The sequence below is a fragment of the Capricornis sumatraensis genome, chromosome 1 (genome assembly GCF_032405125.1).
Source record: "Capricornis sumatraensis isolate serow.1 chromosome 1, serow.2, whole genome shotgun sequence".
In the NCBI taxonomy this organism is placed as follows: domain Eukaryota; kingdom Metazoa; phylum Chordata; class Mammalia; order Artiodactyla; family Bovidae; genus Capricornis; species Capricornis sumatraensis.
In genome coordinates, this window is record NC_091069.1 from 228367452 (window position 1) to 228390700 (window position 23249).

The 23249-nt window shown below is 41.1% G+C and overlaps 1 protein-coding gene across 3 annotated transcripts in view; it reads left to right on the top strand.

Moving 5' to 3' along the window:
• The first annotated feature begins 5738 nt into the window (after window positions 1–5738).
• The window catches only part of PLOD2 (procollagen-lysine,2-oxoglutarate 5-dioxygenase 2), a 119049-nt gene continuing 101538 nt past the window's right edge, over window positions 5739–23249 (top strand). For all 3 annotated transcript variants that reach the window (XM_068988831.1, XM_068988844.1, XM_068988837.1), the window contains exon 1: window positions 5739–5933. In XM_068988831.1, the coding sequence (XP_068844932.1) occupies window positions 5819–5933 (115 nt within the window). In that variant the 5' untranslated portion in view covers window positions 5739–5818. The remainder of the gene's footprint in view (window positions 5934–23249) is intronic.

A 23249-nucleotide genomic window follows, 5' to 3' on the forward strand; every position in this document is an offset into this window, starting at 1 on the left:
TATTGTCACCCTGCTCACTTAACTTATGTGCAGGGTACATCATGAGAAATGCTGGGCTGGATGAAGCACAAGCTGGAATCAAGATTGCCAGGAGAAATATCAGTAACCTCAGATACACAGATGACACCACCGTTATGGCAAAAAGTGAAGAGGAACTAAAAAGCCTCTTGATGAGAGTGAAAGAGGAGAGTGAAAAAGCTGGCTTAAAGCTCAACATTCTGAAAACTAAGATCATGGCATTTGGTAGATGGGGAAACAGTGGAAACAGTGGCTGACTTTATTTTTTTGAGCTCCAAAATCACTGCAGATGGTGACTGCAGCCATGAAATTAAAAGACGCTTACTCCTTGGAAGAAAACTTATGACCAACCTAGAGAGCATATTGAAAAGCAGAGACATTACTTTGCCAACAAAAATTCATCTAGTCAAGGCTATGGTTTTTCCAGTGGTCATGTATGGATGTGAGAGTTGGACTGTGAAGAAAGCTGATTCCCAAAGAATTGATGCTTCTGAACTGTGGTGTTGGAGAAGACTCCTGAGAGTCCCTTGGACTGCAAGGAGATCCAACCAGTCCATTCTGAAGGAAATCAGCCCTGGGTGTTCTTTGGAGGGAATGATGCTAAAGCTGAAACTCCAGTACTTTGGCCACCTCTTGTGAAGAGTTGACTCATTGGAAAAGACTCTGATGCTGGGAGGGATTGGGGGCAGGAGGAGAAGGGGACGACAGAGGATGAGATGGCTGGATGGCATCACGGACTCAATGGACGTGAGTCTGATTGAACTCCAGGAGTTGGTGATGGACAGGGAGGCCTGGCGTACTGTGATTCATGGGGTCGCAAAGAGTCAGACACGACTGAGCGACTGAACTGACTGACTGATAAGCGAGCCATCCCACTACTAGGCATATACCCAGAATAAATCAAAATTTAAAAAGTCACACATACCCCAATATTCATTGAAGCACTATTTACAATATCTTTGAACATTGAAGCAACCTAGATGCCCATTGATAGATGAATGGTAAAGAAGCTGTGGTCAATATATATGATGGTATATTACTCAGCCATAAAAAATAATGCATTTGAATCAATTCTAATGAGGTGGATGAACCTAGGGTCTAGTATAAAGAGTGAAGTAAGTCAGAAAGAGAAAGATAAATATCATACACTAACACATATATATGGAATCGAGAAAGATGGTAGTGATGGAATTATTTGCAGGGCAGCAGTGGAGACACAGACATAGACAGCAGACTTATGGACACAGGGTGAGGGGGAGGAAAGTGAGAGTGAGATGTATGGAGAACGTAACATGGAAACTTAAAATACCATATGTTAAATAGATAGCCAATGAGAATTTGCTGTATGACTCAGGGAACTCAAACAGGGGCTCTGTAACAACCTGGAGGAGTGGAATGTGGGAGATGGGAGGGAGTTTCAAGGGGACATATGCATACCTGTGGCTGATTCATGCTGATGTTTAGCAGAAACCAACAAAATTCTGTAAAGCAATTACCCTTCAATTAAACAAATAAATAAATATTTTTAAAAAGAGTGGAGCAGGGATACCTAACCCAGCCTGAGATAGGACAAGGCATTCAAATTGGGCTTTCCATAGGCGATGTCACCTGAGCCTGACAGAAGTTAGCCCAATGAAAGAAGATAAGAGTGGTGTGGAGAAGAACCTTTTTTTCCTCCTGAGAGCATTCTCTCTTTAAAAAAAAAAATTAAATTAAATTAAAAAAATTAATTTTTATTGGAGTATGGGCTTCCCTGCTGGCCCAGACTGTAAAGAATCTGCCTGCAATGTAGGAGATCTGGGTTTGATCCCTGAGTCAGGAAGATCTCCTGGAGAAGAGAATGGCTACCCACACCAGTATTCTTGCCTGGAGAATTCTATGGACAGAGGAGCCTGGCGGGCTGCAGTCCATAGGGTCATAAAGAGTTGGATACGGCTGAGTGACACGTTTTTGCTTTCATAGTTGATTTACAATGTTGTGTCAGTTTCTGTGCACTGAATCGTGTAACCACTCTTCTTTTAGATTTTTTTCCCATATAGGTCATTATAGTTCCCTATGCTATACAGTAGGCTTTCCTTGTGGCTCAGATGGTAAACTGTCCACCTGCAATGCAGGAGATCTGAGTTCGATCCCTGGCTTGGGAAGATCCCCTGGAAGAGGGCATAGCAATCCACTCCAGTATTCTTGCCTGGAGAAACCCGTATACCTGTACCAAGGAGCCTGGTGGGCTACAGTCCATGGGGTTGCAAAGAGACACAACTGAAATGACTAATATATACACATGTTATACAGAAGATCCTCATTAGCCATCTATTTTAGAAGAGTTTTTTAACAGAGGGATAATATGAACAAAGGTATGGTGGCTGAGCAGATGCTGTTGCTATTACTGCTTCTCCATTTCTCCTCAATTCTCCTTACGATTTCTAAGCATGCCAACCTCAGTTCTCATGGCCAAGACCTGAAGATTCTTGGGGAGTGGTTGTGCCTGTGAGCATAGCAGGCTGGGGATGTCTGAGAATGAATGAGTGCTTCCAGCCCTTAATCAACTACTGGTGAGTATTAGCATATGCTAATATATATATAGTATATTTCCATTATATATAATTTCCATATATTTCCAATATATATATTCCATTCTCTGCCCCTTGACTAGGATATTTCTGTGGGGTGTACTTTATACCAGTTCTGTGGGATTGTGGTGACCTACTGCAGTAGATTTAAAAATGTACCTATTATTGGCTAATTTTCTTTCCTGTGTCACTTCACTTTCAACTATCCGTTTTCCTGGAAACTTCCAACAAATTGCTGGTTCTTGAAACTTGGCTCAGGGTTTGCCTCTTGGAAGAAACAAGTGACTATTTCCCAAACTCTAGAGAATAGAAATGATAGTCTTTGATCTGACTTAGGAGACAATAAAGCAAACCAGATTGGTTATAGGGAGAGGTGATCAGGTTTGATAGTGAAAGAATTTGAATTCTAGGTTAAGAGACGTGGCTTGTGTCCAAATTTCTTCTGAAATCTTTGAGTTTTGGGATAAAATAAGTAAAAGGATGTCAGAATATGATGAACCTAACTATGATATCTGGAGCAGGAAGGATCTAGAGGGAGGCGATCAGTTAGGAAACAGTTTAGCAAAGTTAGGAGTGCCTTAGTGAAGTGGCAGTGGCAATGGAAAGGAACAGAGGAGAGAAAATATGAGGGGAAAAAATGACAGGATTAGGAGTCTAGCTCTGTGTGTTGTGGGGAGGGAGATGAGGGGAGGAGAGAAATAGAAAATGTCTGAGGCTTTGTGAGTTAAAGAGCAGCAGTATCATTAACAGAGATGAGGAAGCTATTGAGTAGGACTTGGATTTCATGAGTTAAAGACATTTGGAGTCTGTGCCAGTGGAATGTCCAAGTAGAAATGTTCAGCAGACAGCTGGAAATATAAGAAGGCAGGAAGGATTTGGTTTCAGAATTGAGGCTCTCTCAAGACAGCGATAAATGTGTCTGGCTATTTTGAAAAGCCCAAAGAAACATTTCCTTTATACAAGTCCTATAGTCCTGACCTTGTGATTCTCAGTAGAGGAGGAATGTCATAGTAACCTGCAATTATTGGTGGACTTCACAGTTGAAACAGAGAACCCCTTGTGATGTGGAGAGGCTGAAGATATGCATGGGGGCAAGAAGGGGATTGAGAGGACAGAAAGCTAGGTTCTAACCATTGCATGTTCTTGAAGCTAGTAGACAACCAGGGAAGTGAGGAATCAAGTTCATGGAGTTTGGCAGAATTCAGGCACAGTAGACAGGTTTGCAATTCTGGAGACTGAGATCTGGCCAAAAGAACAGTCATTTCCAGCAGAGTCCTCAGATTCAAAGGACTGATGCTGTTTGTTTTCTGCCTAGTTTTATGGAGTGGCGTTAGCCAGACACAGAAAGATGTTATTAAGGAATCCCTTTTTTAGCCTTTTCTTCTTCAGGCTAAACAAACCTTACTTTATTCTTTCAGGTCATACTTTCCATTTCTTTAATTGTTACTCTTCTCTGAACTTTCTCCAATTTCCCTCTTAAAATACTGAGACCAAATGTTACAAACACAGTAATAGCTCTTAGATCTGGACACAGGAAATACTTCTTTTTCTAAGGTGTCATACCCCGGCATCATTTCTTTGCTAGTTTTCCACCTGTTTTTAATGTGAAAATCAAGTATCATCTAGTGAAATTGAAGTCGCTCAGTCGTGTCCGACTCTTTGCGACCCATGGACTGTAGCCCACCAAGCTCCTCCGTCCATGGGATTCTCCAGGTAAGAATACTGGAGTGGGTTGCCATTTCCTTCTCCAGGGGATCTTCCCGACCCAGGGATCGAACCCAGGTCTCCCGCATTGCAGGCAGACGCTTTAACCTCTGCGCCACCTATCATGCTAATTTCAGACACAACGTGATCATAGTGAAAAATCCGCCCCCCCTCCCCCGCCCAGTAGTTTTCTTTTAACTTCAAAAGCTCAGAGTTGGAAAGGTTATTGGCTCAAGTCAGTCCCCCGAGCCCCCTCCCATCCCTCGACCTTATTTTAGGAAGATGGAATATTGCCATACTGCCGGTCTGATTATTTTCTCCATAAAGTAGGTCATGTCATGACATATATGAGGCAAATTGTCAGGCTTTTACCTTATTTGTGCTTTTGCCCCTGCTCATCCTAACAGATGAAACACTGGGCTAGCTGAAAAGTGATGAGAAGTAATAAACGGAATTCACTCAGACATGAGTCAAAACTGGAAGCAAGGGAGGACGCGCCAGGGAGCCGCGAAATGGCTCTGACATCTCTGGGAGTAATTTTCCATGTGGACCGCAGGAGGATCTTGTAAGGCACAGCCCCAGGTTACACATGCTGGACTCTGATTCCGCAGGATTTACAAGCCATTACTGGAGAGAGTCTACGGCTCTCCTGGCGCGGGCAGAGGAAGAAGAAATGTTCAATGGACAATAAAAACTTTCTGTTTACAGAGTAAAGTAAAAACAGGGCCTTTCTCTCACAGAGTTTATTTTTTTTTTAATTTTAATTTTTATTTTTTTCTCACAGGGTTTAGAAACTCGCTCGAGTTAACAGGGGTGTGGTGTGAGAGTGTGGGTGTGTACATCTTCAGCGCTCAAGGCCTGGTGAGGCCCCACTCAGCCAAGATTACCGAGATTTGTAGTCGCTTCTGACCCGAGGGTAGGATCTCAATCCAGAGGAGAACAGATTCGCACTCTCTGAGGCTACGGGGAAGCTCGGGTCACGGGGAACGCAGAGCAGGGAGCGGGGAGCGCCGCCCGCCGGCCAGACTGCAGGCGTCTCCTCCCCGCCTCCTCAGGCCCACTCCCAAACCGAACTACAAGCTTCCTGGTACCATCCAGAAGCTCTGCGTGAGCCTCCACACGTAGCCGCAGACGTCTCCTTAAATAGGTCGGAGTGGAGCAAACAATCCCAGACGTGGGGCTGGGGCAGGCGAGCCAAGGCGACCGCACGGTGCACGCAGCGGCGCGGCGGGTCAGCCGGCGGCCAATAGCCGGGGCGCAACCCGCCCCGTCGCCTCCCCCTCGGGGAAGCTATAAGTCGCCCGCGGCGCCCGCCGTCCTGTGCTTCACAGACCGCCGAGTTTCCCCCGTTGCTCTCCGCCCCGCTCGCGTTGCCGCCCGTCGGTCCCCCGCGCACACTCCGCCGCCCGCTCCCGCCTGCTGTCCTCGACCCGGGGCGGACCAGGGGTCCCCGGCTCTCGCGAGAAGTGCGCCGCTGCCGGGCGGCTGGGGTGCCGGAGCCCGCGCGGGCCCTCGAGGGGCCGAAGATGGGGTGGTGCACTGTGAAGACGCAGCAGCTGCTGCTGGTGGTGGCGCTGGTTCTCCAGCCCTGGAATCCCTGCCTAGGTGCAGACTCCGAGAAACCCTCCAGTATCCCCACAGGTGAGCGCTCCCGCGGGCCGCCCTGTCCCGCGAGGCTGGGCCGGATTTGCGGTTCATTCATCCGCTGGCCCTTCGCGTTGGGGCCCGCGAGATGAGTAGGTGGAGGGGGACCCGTCCCTCCCAGGTCCGCGGAGGTTGATTTGGAGCGAGTCTGTCTTTCCGCCTGGACCACCGAGGTGGGTGGGGCGGACTGTCCTTTCTTCCCAGCACCGCCCAGGTCTTCCCCAGAGCTGAGCTCGGGCGGTGCTGGTCCCGGGAGGAATGTACGAGCATCCGCCCTCATGGGCTCTTGGAATTCTCCGGAACCCGAGAGCGCACGGTTTTCTGCAACACAAGTTGGGGGTTTCCTTTTGGGTTTGAAGGTACCTGGGCGCCAACACCTTTCCTGCAACTTTTCTTTCTCCTTTTTGGCTGGAGTTGGCAGGATTTATCCTTACTGGACGAGGCGGTACTCCCTCTGTGACCTAAACACGGGGCTCAGTGTACTTTCTGATTGATGGTGACACATTCCTTCCAGCGCCCCAGGAAGCTGCCGGTAACACCTACCTCCTGCCAAAAACAGCGCTCAAAAACCTTGGTTGTTTTCAGTAAGATGGCTTGGCTACCCAATACCTCCCTCCGGGCGGCAGCTTTCCTCCTTGGGGATTTGGAGGGGACGCTTCTCTTGCCTTTAGGCACATTCTCCCTAAGCCTGATGCCGTTCCTTGTTTTCAGAAGCTGGAACTGCAGTCTGTAGTCCAGTCAAGGTCATCTAAAACACAACTTTTTACATTTAGCAAGATTAAAGAGAACCTCACCGCATGTTAATGGAAGCATACTTTGCATCCATTTACTGCACATCGATATCCTTGGGCTTTTCCACTTTTGTACTCTTAACTCAATGCTCTCTGAAATTAAATCTTGTATTTGAATGTCCTTCTGCTGTACTGCTTTTTTTTTTTTAAATTAAGATCATTTTGTCTTTTTATGGTAGGTGAGTAAATAGGGCTCTTTCTGTTTGAATTTTACTTAAGCACAAGGACAGAAATTTCTATTTTAGGTCTACATTCCGAACATTTGGTGTAAAACCCAATCAGTCCATGTAAGCAATATGTTTGTCTTCATCTGTGTTTCAGAAAACTGCAGTGGAGTAAGTTGCCCATCTTTCTACATTCCTGCCAAACAACAAACAGTACCTGCTTTGTTAGCTTGAGAAACTTTAGCATTCAGATAGATTTTTTTTTGTCAGTTACCGGATACTTTTCTTTTTCTCAGGTATATGCGATGGCTTCAAAATGAGTTTCTCAACCCTTTGTGGTTCCTTTAAATTTTAATTGAAATTTTTCCATTACTTTAAAATTATCTTTTAGTGTAACATCTAGACAAGAAAATGCCTTCAGCAAACTTGGAAAAGGAGACAAAAAATAATTCCCAGGAAAATGACTTTCTTTGTTGAAACACCCAACGAAACTTACTGGAAAATAACCTCTAAGGGTTTTGCTTATTTTAGAGGGACCTTTTCAGCCTTTGCATATTTTATTTCACTTCATTCTCAGCACTCCTTACTTTTTATAGAAGGCTTCTCTTTGTGGTTGCATTTAGGTTTACATTCAAAATCATCTTCCTTTCCTAATTTGACTTTTAAGTTTTCTGGAGGTGGACTGTAAAATTTTAATGGATTGTAACATCAGAGAAGGAAATTTCAGATATGAATGCTTTTTTTCAGAAAGTGACCACATAAAACCCAGTGCTGAAATCTGAAGACTGGTTTTGGAGAGTGGGCATGGGAAATTCAGAATCATATAAATTCAGAAATATATTGACTTAAAAGGTGGAGCTGAGAAGGCGATGGCACCCCACTCCAGTACTCTTGCCTGAAAAGCCCCATGGACGGCGGAGCCTGGTGGGCTGCAGTCCATGGGGTGGCGAAGAGTTGGACACGACTGAGCGACTTCACTTTCTCTTTTCACTTTCCTGCATTGGAGAAAGAAATGGCAACCCACTCCAGTATTCTTGCCTGGAGAATCCCAGGGATGGGGGAGCCTGGCGGGCTGCCATCTATGGGGTCTCACAGAGTCGGACATGACTGAAGTGACTTAGTAGCAGCAGACAGTTTGATTATGAACTGCTGTATAAGTAGATGTGGTAAGCTAATATATATAGATGGTACAGTGCTTGATGACATAGGGAGAATCATGGATTGTGTTCCATTTTCTTTCTAAAATATTACAACTGAAAATTGCTTAATTGAAAACTTTATGTCAGTATCAAGCAAACTTCAGAACTCTGTGTTGTCTAGCTTACTCAACAGGAGGTGTTTAAGGAATACTTATCATCTCTAACCCCTTATTTTTGCCAATATATCCCAGCTAGCCATGAAGAAATAGATTAGACCAGGCCTTATTTACATTTTGAATCAGATAACTATTTATTGTGCGCGAGTACTCAGTGCATTTTACAATGTTTAGCTGCATCCTTCGTCTCCACCTATTGGATACGGAGCACCCTCCTTCAGGTGTGAATGTGATATATGTCTCAAAATGAAAAATAATCATATGTCTTCCAAGGGACACAATTGCCTAGGATTGGGAACCACTGGGTTAGACAAATCCATTTGTATTCGAGACCATGTAGTATTATGGTATTACTGGGATGATGTTAGCCACTCTAAAACTTCCCTGGTGGCTCAGACGGTAAAGAACCTGCCTGCATTTCAGGAGGTCCAGGTTCAATCCCTGGGTCAGAAGATCACCTGGTAAAGGGCATGGCAATCCACTCCATTATTCTTGCCTGGAGAATCCCAGGGACAGAGGAGCCTGGTGGGCTACAGTCCATGGGGTCGCAAAGAGTTGGACATGACTGAGCAACTAATGCTTTTTTTTTTGGAAACAAATACTTGTGGTGATTTTCACTTTTTCCACTGTAGTAGAGAATGTACTGTTCGAATCACAGTAATCAGTTTTTGCACCATAGTTTTTCCTAGCTTTGATGCTGTGTGTTAACTGAAGTTGAAAATACTGCTTTTTGTTCTCTTGACTGAGAGTTCTGCTGTGTACTGCATTCATTCCTGTTTGATTGCCACTTTATTCTCACGTGGAAAGACTCTGTACAAGGATTTGGTTAAAAATGATCATTTTCTCCTATAATCATTTATAGGAATTTTGCCTTAAAATTTTATTTCCATGGGAGCTTTCAAGGCAAAACCCTCCTAATGAGTGTCAGCAAATCAAGTTTATTCCCTAATTTATGTTTCCTGCACTTTTTTGCCTTCTCAGTGAGATGAGAAAGCAGTGGATGTATTCCTGCCAAGGATTTGTAATCAGGCCTCCAGAGCTGGATCAACATTTTGTGTGTTTTCTAAGGTACCTTGACCATCCATGGTCTAAACTGGGCAGAAACCAAGTTTTAGGGAAAAATGGAGGAAGTGGTTTCAGATGTTTCTGTCAAGACCAGTATTTTTCAAGCATGTTCATTTATAAACTCTTTAATTTACCCTGGCACATTCATGAGGGAAAAGGAAGGTTGTCCCTATCTGCTGATGTAAACTGGCAATTTATGGGGTGGAGAGGAAAAGACCAAGGTCCCGGAGAAACCTCCAGAAGAGAGGGAGGCTTGTCCTCTGTGTACTTTCTGTGTCCTGAGTTCCAGCCACATAGAATGACCAGCCTCTGCCTTGTGTTCATATAAAAATAGACATATGAAGCAATTCAAGAGAAGGAGAGGACCAGAGATGAAAATGAAATTAAGATATCCTTTTCTACCCATCACATTGACTAAAGCATTTAAAAAATAAACTGTGATCACACCAACTGTTGTGAGGATGAAGTTTCAAACTGTTAATGGAAGTACAGCATTTTGGAGAAAATTTAGTAACATCTGGTGGACTTGAGAATCCACATATCCTATAACTCTAGATGTACGTGTATATGGCTCTCAAATTTGTGTCTGTTCTCCTTGAAATTCTGTTCTTTATTTAAATCTAGCTCCTAAGAAATTCTTCCCCCTACTATTTTTTTTTTTTTTTTGGCTCTTTCATAACTTCTTAATGCTATTGATTTATACAAATCATATCTGCTTTATAACATGATAGATGTTTATGTTTAATAAATGATACATTCTTTGGCCTAAGGGTTGAGTCTTATTCCTTTTTATGCTCCTCATACTACCTTTCCTGTTCTTTTAACACAGAAGATTCTCAGTTAGTGTTTGTTATGTTTCAGGCCACCTTGGAAATTATGAAAAGTGGCATGCAGTCAATGGGATTGTTAGCTGTTTCTTTCCCTGGAGTTTTAACTAAATTTACTCTCTCTCCCTGGGACCCATACACCATCATGATCAAGGAACTTACCCATGAAACATCAAGCTAGGCCTTGTTTCTGAACAAGTTTTTGGCAACTCTCCTCCACATGTGGCGTTTTCTGCTCTACCTACCTTTCTCAATGTAAAATCACACCTTCAAATATACTTTCAAGTGGTTGGATATCATGATCCTCCTTTTTTTTTTTTTTTTTTAAATCATGATCCTCTTATAGATGGTGAAATGAACATTTGGATGGTGTGTCATTTATGGAAGATCAGATGACTGAAAGCAAAAGAAGAGGGCTTCTCCCCTTTCTTCAGGCCACACTCCATGTCTATCCTGACCATTGTTCTGTTGGGCTTTTGAGACCTATGGGAAAAACATAGAAACTGGGCATCAGAGATCTGAAAGAAGCAAAAGGGCCACTTTGCTAAAGAGCACTAATTTAATTTGTAGGTTTGTGTAAATGGAGGGGAAAGGGACAGACAGAGCCTAAAGGAAACCCTTTGCTGATACTTGTAACAAACTACAGCCCATGGGCGAAATCCAGTGAACTATAAACAGCTACTTGCTTTTGTATGGCTAGTGAGCTAATGGTGGCTTTCATATTTTTAAAAAGCTAAAAAGTAGCAAAAGGAAAATAACATATCATGACGTGTAAAAGTTGTATGAAATCCAATATTCAGGGTCCATAAAGATTTACTGGCTCATAGCCACATTCATTCATTAATGTATCATCAGTGCCTGCCCTGGTGCCACAAGGCAGAGTGGAGTGGTGATTGTCACAGAGGCTGTATGGCCTGCAAATTCGAAATTATTTCCTTAGAAACCCTTTGCCCACTTTTAGGAAACGATGTTCTCACTTAAGCCATGTCTTCTGCAGATCTGCTGTTACTCTTGGAAAGAGTCGGATTGTGGACAGTAGCAGCTGGCTGTGGCATTTGAGAGAGCTGTTTTTCATTTTAGACTTCACCAGTGATTTCTGTGGCATTTTGAATTCAAACAGAGAGCTTCTCTGTTACATCTTTTTAAACCTGGTGCTCGATGCTAACTAGACATGTACTTTGGTGTAAATAGTGTGCTTATGATACAAAATGAATAAAACACTGATGTCCGGTTGGAAAGGAGATGCATATTTCTTCTTCAGAGCTTGTGTGTGTTCTAGAAATTTGGTCTAGAAACTTGGTTATGAATTTGTGGCTTCATTCCTGGGAGGAAATATTTAGCACATTTATCAATGAGTATTCTTCTTCAACCATTGCTATAAAACTTAGGTAAAACTGAGAAATTGCTGCTTTTTAAATGACGGATATTTCCTTTTACATTTTACTTCTTTGCATTTGCTGCAGTGTTTGCCTCACTAAACTAAACTTAAATAACAGAACTGATTTTCACAATTGAGACTTTAATTAGCCAATAAATAGTTATGCAGAGGAGTAGAATTATAAATAGTGTATTATGATTTGTTGTCATTATGCTACTTACTGTCTTTTTAAAAACTGAAACAGTTGATTTGCTACTTACTATCTTACAGTCTATTATGTTGCAACCTGTGTTTGGTTATGGTGCTGCTGAGTTTATTACTACCCTCAACTGTGTCACAAGAGTGCTCCTTTGAAAAATACTGATTATGCTAAAACAAAATTACACAAACCTTAAATAAGTTAAAACTTATTTAAACATTAAAATGTTTCCCATTCAGGATAACTTTATTTAAAACAAAATTCCAAGACTGGAGGTATGTTATTTTATACTTGGGGGAAAAATTTCCATTTCATGTTTGCTTCTGTGTATTAAAAGAGGCAAATCAACATCTGTTAATGATTTTGATTTAGTTTTTAAATATAAATCTCTTAAAAAAACTAATTCAGGTGAGTGCATTTACATATTTGGTTACCAGATGGATTGATAAGTATTTTTCAGGCCTTGGTTATGTTAGTGGTATATTGTAGCAGTTTTGGGAAAATAACAATCATTTATTATTCTGATTGAAATATGAATATATCTCCTGCCTTAAATTTATTTCTTAAAAAAATATGTGATTATTTGCCAAGATGCTTAATTTGTTAGTGTGGACATATACTTTGTTTACTGTTTATATTCTGCTACAAAACAATTTGGTTTAAAATTTAGTTTGTATAAGGTTGAAATTACATTTTATTTAATTAGGGAGAAAATTTTGAATGAATGGTGAATAGACAATCCTTACTTTATAATCAAAATCTTCACTAGAAATAGAAGAAAACACATTGTAATTTCATGCTTATTATTGTTAATACATTCTGTAAAACTTTTAATACAAAAAAGAATTTTCAGGGGCATACAGCTAAAATGAGGGGGCTAAATTGTCAGGAAAAGTGCTTCTTCTAGCAAACATGATCGAATTTATAAAATGGGATAGAGTTATAATTAAAACTCATTTGTTATGTTGATTTTAATATTATTTTTATTATTTTGAATGCATAAGACGTCCTGAATGCATTAAATGATCATCTGCTCATTTACTTTAGGGTTACATACTCAAATTTTTAAAAGGAATTCCATTTATTTTTCTAGTTACTGCTAATCTATTTCAACATTTCTTCTATACAGAGAGAGAGCAACAGGATTTTCCTCTGGTTAAAGTGCTGTGGTTCTACTTTTCTAATGATGTGAACATTATACGGTAAAGATTCTTATGGCAGGAAGGAACTTGCAAGCATACACAATTTTCATGGCTCTCATCACCAGCCCCAGTCAGACCCAGATATTCAGGGGCACTAAGGGGACATTGAACATGTAGCATACCATGCAGCGTCACTCTGCAGGCACAGCAGCAAGTGGAAGAAATACGTGGAATCCTGGCAGCCTTGAATTCCTGATTCTGGGACATTGTTCAGAAAAAGCCCCAGAAACTGCATCTTAGTTCCAGTGACCACAGAGCCCCAACATGGAGCCAGTGTCTCATCAGTGAGACTTTGTCATAGACTAGTCTGTTTTACTGGTTTGAAGCTACAACTTTTATAGAGCCTAGGTTGCTAATTACTTATAGGTGCTACATACGTGGTTAGCATATTATTAACCAGAGACTTATTAATGCATCTTTTGTTACCCAAATGTTATTGACTGGAAACATTTCAATATTCACTTACATAACAAATTGCTGGCCGCAGGCATTGGTTCCTGCTTCAATCCCCTGGTCAATAATGTGCCAGGAAGGAAGCTATTTACTTTTTGATTTTTAAAATGTATTCTCAAACATTCTTTAAACATTTAATCCTTTCTTCCTGGGTCTAGGAGTATACTAAACACCAGCAGCTATTTTAGCATGCCAAAGAAAAAAAGCAAATATATTAATAGGATTATTTTTTTATTTTTTATTTTTTTAGTTACCTGGCTAACGGTTTGCGGGCAGAAAGATTCAAATGACCTCCCTAATTCAATTCCCTGGGGAAGTCCTACAGTGCTGCTCTGCAGATTGCAAACCAGCCCTCTGATGGGATTTTCCAGTCCTGCCTAAGCCAGCTCTGAGGCCCCTTGTCTTCCAAGGCTCCCCGCTCGCCTGCTCTCCTGCGCTAACCTCGCTGTGTCTTTTTGGGCCTCCAGTTGGCACCACAACTGTGACCAGAGTGCCTTGCTCATCCAGAGCCTCTGAAATTCCTGTCAGCCACGTCTAGAGAGGGACAATTCTCCTTTTCTTCTTAGTTTAAACAGGGTTGGAATTTTTTACACAGTAACCCAGAGCAAAACAAAACAAAACCCCAAACTGGAAAACCACCAAAAGCAAAGCAGTGAACACACAAAGTAGAGACTCAAAGTTCTTGCCTATTCTGACTTTAGTTAAAGACCTGCATACCTGGCACATCCTTAGGGATTTATAGATTATGTGTCTTTGCTCAGCTTTTCTTTCTGCACTATTCCATCCCAATTCTCAGTTTTTTTCACCATTTTATTTTATCCAGACAGATCTTTCTTCCAGGGTTGGAATCCTCAAAGTCCATACTTAGATAAATGTTATTGTTGTTCAGTTGTTAAGTTGTATTCAACTCTTTGCTACCCCATGGCTTGCAGTGCCCCAGGCTTCCCTGTCTTTCATTATCTCCTGGAGTTTGCTCAGACTCATGTTCATTGAGTCAGTGATGCCATCCAACCATGTCATCCTCTGTTGCCCTCTTCTCCTCCCACCCCCAATTTTTCCCAGCATCAGGGTCTTTTCCAATGAGATGGTTCTTTGCATCAGGTGGCCAAAATATTAGTAAGTTGTGAGATAATAAAAAATATACATTTAGTTTGGTCTCTACTCCCCTGTTCCTGCTAATATTTGGTCTTTGAGACTGGTTTCTGACACAAAGCTCCTAAAAACCCTTGTGATTTCCTGAGTGATAAGAGTGTCTGACACAGAGTTCCTGTATCTCTTGGAATTTCCTGGGTGATAGGGGCATCTTTTGTTCTAATGAGATAACTCCTGGTGGGCTCATGAATGGGGCTGGTCACTAGAAAGACCAAACCATGATAAGAAGCTTGGAACTTTTAGCCCTACCCCTCCATATTTTGGAGAGAGAGAGGGTTTCAAAAACCAGTTAATAATTGACCTTGCCTATATGCAGATGACACCACCCTCATGGCAGAAAGTGAAGAGGAACTAAAAAGCCTCTTGATGAAAGTGAAAGAGGAGAGTGAAAAAGTTGGCTTAAAGCTCAACATTCTGAAAACGAAGATCATGGCATCTGGACCCATCACTTCATGGGAAATAGATGGGGAAACAGTGGAAACTGTCAGATTTTATTTTTTGGGCTCCAAAATCACTGCAGATGGTGATGGCAGCCATGAAATTAAAAGATGCTTAGTCCTTGGAAGGAAAGTTATGACCAACCTAGATAGCATATTGAAAAGAAGAGAGATTACTTTGCCAACAAAGTCCGTCTAGCCAAGGCTATGGTTTTTCCAGTTGTCATGTATGGATGTGAGAGTTGGACTGTGAAGAAAGCTGAATGCCGAAAAATTGATGCTTTGGAACTGTGGTGTTGGAGAAGACTCTTGCAACTCCCTTGGACTGCAAGGAGATCCAACCAGTCCATTCTAAAGGAGATCAGCCCTGGGTGTTCATTGGAAGGACTGATGCTAAAGCTGAAACTCCAGTACTTTAGCCACCTCATGCGAAGAGTTGACTCATTGGAAAAGACTCTGATGCTGGGAGGGATTGGGGGCAGGAGGAGAAGGCGACGACAGAGGATGAGATAGCTGGATTGCATCACCAACTTGATGGACATGAGTTTGAGTGAACTCTGGGAGTTGGTGATGGACAGGGAGGCCTGGCATGCTGCAGTTCATGGGTTGCAAAGAGTCAGACATAACTGAATGACTGAGCTGAACTGAACTGAACTGATGGGATGAAGCCTCTATAGAGATCCCCAAAGTATAGCATTTGGAGAGCTTCTGAATCTTGGAATGTATCTACAAGCCAGGAAGGTGGTGTATACCTGACTCAGTGGAGACAGAAGCTCCCACCCTTGGGACCCTGTAGACCTCTCCCTGAGTATCTCTTCATCTTGCTATTCTTTTGTACCCTTTAACACATATCTTTTGTAATTAATTGGCAGTAGTAAGTAAACTATTTTCCATGGTTCTGTGAGCCATGCTAGCAAATTACTGAGCCCAAGGAGAGGAGTCTTGGGAACCTCTGATTTGTAGCAAAGTCAAGCAGAAGTTGTGGGTAGCCTGGGATCCTTCTGCTTGTGATGAGTATCTGAAATGGGAACACTTACGGGATTGAGTCCTTAACCTGTTGGGTCTATGCTAATTCTGGTTAAGTCGAATTGAATTCCAGGACACCCGGGTGACCTGGGAGGAAGGGTCTGTGTGGGTGACAATATTTGAAAATTTAATTCAATGAGTATTAATTGAATGTCTAGTCTGTGTTCTGAGTTGCTTTATGTGGAGGAAAAGTAGAAAACCATGAAAAACAAAACGCGCGTCAGGCCCAGTCCGGTTCCACGTTGAAATTCTAAGCTGCTTACATGAAAAATAATGCATATTAAAACTGAACAAATCAAAGGGGCACTTATGATGAAGTCTGGCCTGTTGGGAAAACCGTAGACATCTGGGCATCAGGAAACCTACATCTAAGTTCCAACCCTTTCACTCACTAACAGCCAGTTACCTTTCCTCTCCAGACTTTTTTGTAATGTATGCTCTCTCTAGCTCTCTTCTTTGATGTTTCTGAAATTTTAAATGTCAGGATGTGTAGTGGAGACAAAGTGCCTCAGGAATCAGAAAGAGGCCTCAAGGAAACTATCAATATTTTTGTTAGGCCAAAGTAAGCACAGATCCAAAGTTGGATTTTAATTATTTTTTTAAGATTTTAATTATTCTGTCAGAAGCTGGATTTAGGCTTTGATATTGTTTTTTTCCTAATTAACTTTTGAGTTAGAGGTAAGTAAGTTAGGCCAAGAATAACTAGAATTAAATTTACATTTAAACATATTCCAAATGTTTCAGTGTGAGAGGAGAAAACAATCTGGTGTTTAAATGAAGCTGTTTTCCATCTTCTGAGGAGAATCATATATTCCACAGTACATTTAAATACTGAAAACTGTTTTTAAGGGCTTCACAGGTGGCTCAGTGATAAAGAATCTACCTGCCAATGCAGGAGACGCAGGAGATACGAGTTTCATCCCTGGGTTGGGAAGATCCCCTGCAGGAGGAAATGGCAATCCGCCCCACTATTCTTGCCTGGGAAATTCCATGGTCCATGGAGTGGCAGAATTGGATGTGAGTCAGTCCTAAGTCCTGTTGATTTACAAAAGTGATGCTGGTAACTCCTTTGAAGTTGAAATTTTTTTTTTAATGAAATGTGCTATTTAAGAATTGGAAGTGCTTCTCCAAATTCTTCTGAAACACTTATCAAATCACCTAGATCTACTTTTTTGAGGCATTAAATATCTTTAAAATATGATTGCATGTAGTAAACTATAAGCAAGGTAAATAAAAAGAAAATCAGCTCATGGGAGAAAAGCTTTTGTATGCATTGTGTGTGTGTGTGTGTGTGTGTGTGTGTGCATTGTGTTTGCTACTCACAGAAATAACTTTTTTTTAAATATCTATATGTTTATTGGCTGTGCTGGGTCTTTTGCTGTGCGGGGTTTTTCTCTAGTTGCAGTGAGTGAGTCCTACTCTCTAGTTGCAGTATGTGGACTTCTCAAGGTGGTGGCTTCTTTTGTTGCAGAGCATGGGTTCTGGGCCATGAGTTTTAGTAGTTGAGGCATGTGGGCTCAGTAGTTGTGGCTCCCAGGCTCCAAAGCATAGGCTCAGTAGTTGTGGCACACGGGCTTAGTTGTTCTGTGGCATGTGGGATCTTCCTGGATCAGGGATTGAACCCTTGCCCCCTGCATTGGTTGGTGGATTCTTCACCACTGAGGCACCAGGGAAATCCTGACGTAATTATTAAGACTTGAGAATGGAGTAGAAGTTTGGAATGCCATTTGATCTGGACTTTTCTGTGATGATATTGTTCAATCAATGTCACAGTAATGTGTTTGCACCCCTGGAATGAAACATGTCTAGTAAGTGATGCAGTCTTAGACCCAGAACTTGTAGGAGGTGGTGGTGCCCTTTGCTTTTTCTCTTTTTCTGGCTTATTTTCCTACAGCTGTAGATGGATTTCATGTAAATTGAAGGAAGCAGTTCAAAGAAAACAATTGAATGGGAAAGAGGGTGGCTTAGTTTTGAAATCATACAGTTGTTACCTTTTCAAATGTAAGATGGTAAAAAATATTACAGAAACATTTAATCTGGATGTTGTTTTTGGAGACTAACTGATTTATCAAATAAACAGGTATGTTTACCTGTTTAGCAGATGTTTCTCCTATAGAGTAGGTACAGTTGAAGAAAAGTCTGTTTCATTAAAATAATTAAGCTTCATATTATTATAAAATAGTTGATGTATTCATGTCTCTCAAGTATAAGCATGAGATTTTTCTGCAGGGTATATAATCCTAAATAGCCCAGTCTTTCTTCTCCGTAGCAAGTCCCTGAATGACTATTACACCAGTGACAACAGCACTATGGCGGGTTACAGTTTATGGCTGAGTGGGTAGGTAAGGTTTTTTAGGTTGAGATAAAAGATAAACTAAGAAGCTTATTTTTGCCATGTCCTCCTCCAGGGGATCCTCCCCACCCAGATATCGACCCCTCATCTCTTACATCTGCTACATTGGCGGGCAGGTTCTTTACCACTGGGAAGCCTCCAAAAGATAAACTAAGAAGCTTATTTTAAGCCATATATGTAAACCTAAGAAATGTTCACAATGGACAGTTATATCTCCTTTTCTAAAATTGAATTTAAGTTCTTCATTGATGTAAGATATGACTTTTTCTTAAGCGTCAGAATGGTGCATGTTTGGATGAGTTTAGAGCATATCTGAATTGTAGAAAATCCTTGTGAAAAATGAGTCTTACTTTGTGAAGGGGAGTCTTACTGTGTGATAGGAGATGGAGGTGAAGTGGAAAAGAGAACGTGAAATTGCTTGCGGGTCTGTTAGAAAATTATACGATATGTGATTTTAATGGGTTCAGGCACTTCATTCAGAAATACCCGAAAGTGCCACTGCTTCAAATGCTGTCAGAGGGGAAATTTGCTTATTTAAACTGGACATGCCCTAAACGGAAATATAGGTTTGAATAGTTTCATATGAGGAATTTGTTTACCTGGATTATGCTAAGTGATGGCATAGAATGTCCTATTATTAACCTTAATAAACTGTACATCCCAGCCATTGTTGCTCTATGTGACTCCGAGGCTGTAGTCCTGTGTGCATGGATCCTGGTGGGTTGTGCACACTGACAGTGTTCAGTACTGGATTTGCTTTACATTTGATCACAAGGAATTAGCTGGTTGCTATGGTGATTGGCAGAGGTTCAGAAACCTAGACACTGTGACTGTGTTGCCATCCGTGTGTGTGTTCCTTGGTAGAAGAAATTGCTTCACATTTCTTGGAGTTTCTGATAAATTGAGGTGTAAGTCCGTTGTGCTTTGAATTATCTGGAAAGCTGTATGGTATGGTCCCACTTTCAATCTGAATATATTATTAAGAATTTAGGTAAGATACTAGTTTTCTCTTCAAACATTGTGGGTCAATTGCAAAGGCATTATAGAAGGGAGGTTTGCTTTCTGAATACAGCCAGAGAGGATTCACCATTCAGGAAGGGGCTAGACACCTCCAAATGGGAGTTAAAGGTATAAGCTTGCCTGACTTACTGGGACAAATGATTTATTTTAAGGCCAGATATTCATAACTGATTGTACGCTAATTATGAAAGATGACCTCTGGAAGACAGTATAGGATAATGCTAAGGAGATGGGTTTTGGTATCAATCTGTATTTAAAGTCCATGTCTGCCACTTATTTGCTGATTGTCCCGGGAAGAAGTTATTTAACCTCTCTAAATCATAGTTTAAAATGGTAATTGCCTTCTGTATTTGACTTGAGGATTAAATATGCTAATACCAGTGAAAGGCTTAGCACAGAGTCTGCAAACAGAAATTGCTCAACAAGTGCTACTAGCTAAATGTATTATTTTAAAGAGTGCAATTCCCATTAACATTATTTAAAGTGGAGCATATGATGCATGAAATGAATTCTTGTGTTCTGATTGATAATGGAGAGGAAAGTGTAGGCTGTCAGTGAATACTAGAAAACAAGTTTTAACAAGTTAAACTATAAAGACAACTTTTTCCAGGGGAACCCAAGGGAAATAAATAAGTTTAGCAGTATAGTTTCTTGGGTAATGTTCTTTGATTATTTACTCGAATTCAGAATTTTTAAGTCACTTTTCCTCATTTCTCTTTTTTACCCTTGATATTCAGATATGTTGAATTTTAACCACTATTTTTTCTCTCTCTGTTTTTTTTTTTTTTTTTGTTGTTATTGTTTGTTTGTTTCATCTGTAGTGGAAAGCATATCTGTATATATGTAAATATCTCAAACAGATAAGGCTTTTCTTTTTTTAGACATAGTTCTAAGGCTATTATCACACTCAACAGTCATTCCATCATATTGTCTAATACTTATTGACGTTCACTTTTGCTCCCTATTCTCCAAACTGGCTTTTAACAGTTGATTTATTTGGTCAGAATCCATCAATTTCTCCTAAACACTCCTTCAAGCTATTGTCATCTTAGTCTGTAGTCCAGACTACAGATTTGGACTCTGGCAGCTTGAAGGCCAAATTCAGCCTGCCTACTGTTTTTCAGAAAACTTGAACTAAGTCCAGTGGTTTTAAAATCAGGAAAGTTTACTTGAAAGTCTGAAACTTATTTCTCTTGGGATGGGTGGGACAGGGAGGAGACTTGGAGATCTTGGATTTGCCCTCCCACAGGGCAGATGATGATAGGTGGCTGGTGCTGGGGGCTCCCCCTGAAGATGGTACTTGTGTACTCCTGTTCACCATAGCTTCCCCACTGCCCCCTGTCCCTGCCCCCTAACCCTGGCCTCTTCACTATTTATTGTGTGTCACAACTCCAGGTCTGGATAACACCACAGAATGACATAGTTATACTTGCTTCTGAAATTGTTAAATTGTTGTTTAGTTGCTAAGTCATGTCTGACTCTTTGCAACCCCATGGACTGTAGCCAGGCTTCTCTGTGCGTGGGATTCTCCAGGCAAGAATTATTAGTTCAGTTCAGTCGCTCAGTCGTGTCCGACTATTTGCGAACCCATGAATTGCAGCACGCCGGGCCTCCCTGTCCATCACCAACTCCTGGAGTCCACTCAAACTCATGTCCATCGAGTCGGTGATGCCATCCAGCCATCTCATCCTCTGTCATCCCCTTCTCCTTCTGCCCCCAATCCCTCCTAGCATCAGAGTCTTTTCCAAAGAGCCAACTTTTTGCATGAGGTGGCCAAAGTATTGGAGTTTCAGCTTTAGCATCAGTCCTTCCAATGAACACCCAGGGCTGATCTCCTTTAGAATGGACTGGTTGGACCTCCTTGCAGTCCAAGGGAGTTGCAAGAGTCTTCTCCAACATCACAGTTCAAAAGCATCAGTTCTTCGGTACTCAGCCTTCTTCACAGTCCAACTCTCACATCCATACATGACCACAGGAAAAACCATAGCCTTGGCTAGATGGACCTTTGTTGGCAAAGTAATGTCTCTGCTTTTTAATATGCTATCTAGGTTGCTCATAACTTTCCTTCCAGGCAGTAAGCGTCTTTTAATTTCATGGCTGCAATCGCCATCTGCAGTGATTCTGGAGCCAAAAAAAATACAGTCTGACACTGTTTCCACTGTTTCCCCATCTATTTCCCATGAAGTGATGGGACCAGATGCCATGATCTTCATTTTCTGAATGCTGAGCTTTAAGCCAACTTTTTCACTCTCCTCTTTCACTTTCATCAAGAGGCTTTTTAATTCTTCTTCACTTTCTGCCATAAGGATGGTGTCATCTTCATATCGGAGGTTATTGATATTTCTCCTGGCAATCTTGATTCTAGCTTGTGCTTCTTCCAGCCCAGCATTTCTCATGGTGTGCTCTGCATATAAGTTAAATAAGCAGGGTGACAATATACAGCCTTGATGGACTCCTTTTCCTATTTGGAACCCGTCTGTTGTTCCATGTCAAGTTCTAACTGTTGCTTCCTGACCTGCATATAGGTTTCTCAAGAGGCAGGTCAGATGGTCTGATATTCCCATCTCTTTCAGAATTTTCCATAGTTTATTGTGATCCACACAGTCAAAAGCTTTGGGATAATCAATAAAGCAGAAATAAGCATTTTTTTTTGAACTCTCTTGCTTTTTCCATGATCCAGCAGATGTTGGCAATTTGATCTCTGGTTCCTCTGCCTTTTCTAAAACCAGCTTGAACATCTGGAAGTTCATGGTTCACGTATTGCTGAAGCATGGCTTGGAGAATTTTGAGCATTATTTTACTAGCGTGTGAGATGAGTGTAATTGTGCGGTAGTTTGATCATTCTTTGGGATTGCAGTGAAAACCGACCTTTTCCAGTGCTGTGGCCACTGCTGAGTTTTCCATATTTGCTGGCATATTATTAGAGAAGGCTAAACTGACTGCATACTGTGAATAAGGTATAGTATTGGGCACATGTCATCAAAATAAGCTCAGTTTCACCAAAGGTTTATTTTTATCTCTATCAAAATTCAAGCGAAAAGTTTTGAAGTGTTTCATTTAAACATACACACAACCAAAAAGCTAAAATTCCCATGGTAGCATATTAAACCTACGTACGTAATTATTAACCAAACCCATCCATTTCCAATCTAGTTCTGTTTGTTTGTTCATTTTAACCCTTAAGAGTATGTATGTATGACTGTCACAGTGATACAAAACAAATGTAATTTAAAAATAGATGCCATTTATTGCCACAAATGACAAGGGAATTGTCATAAGTGATAAGCAAAACAAATATAATTTAAAAATAAATAAATGCCATAGGCAGTTGGAAGGAACCTAGAAAAGTCAAGTAAAATGATACACATTTGCATGTCCCAACTCTAAGAAATTTTGAGGAAAACCAACTTATAATTTTAATGTAAGATAATCTTCTGTAGATTTGTTCAGCAGAACTTTCAGCCACAAGCCTATTTATAGCTTCTGCTCTGAGCAGAGAAACTACAAATGTAAAAAAGTGTTAAATGAAAACAAAGTTTTCAATAAAAATAACTAAAAATAAATGTATAATTATGAAGTGTAGTTATGGTGATTCACAAAGGTTTGCAGGCTTTTTTTTTTTTTTTGTGCTTTTGCTTTGATGAATACTTAACAAGTGGTGTCAAATAAAATCCTTCCTTCTTAAATGAGCTGGAATTTTTCCATTATCTCTTAACCTTTGCAAATTCCAGAAGCCTTGAGTAAGTCCCAGTTGTTTCATCTCAGAAAAGACACTTTAGCCAGCTAAATGCTTTACTGAAATTAACAGGGTGTTGTATAAGATGAAAGGACTAGAAAATTAAAAAGAATAGCTGAAAGTGAAACAAACACTATAAAATGGTAATTAGAGATAGCTACACTACATTGTTCCCCCATAAGCTAGGAACCACTG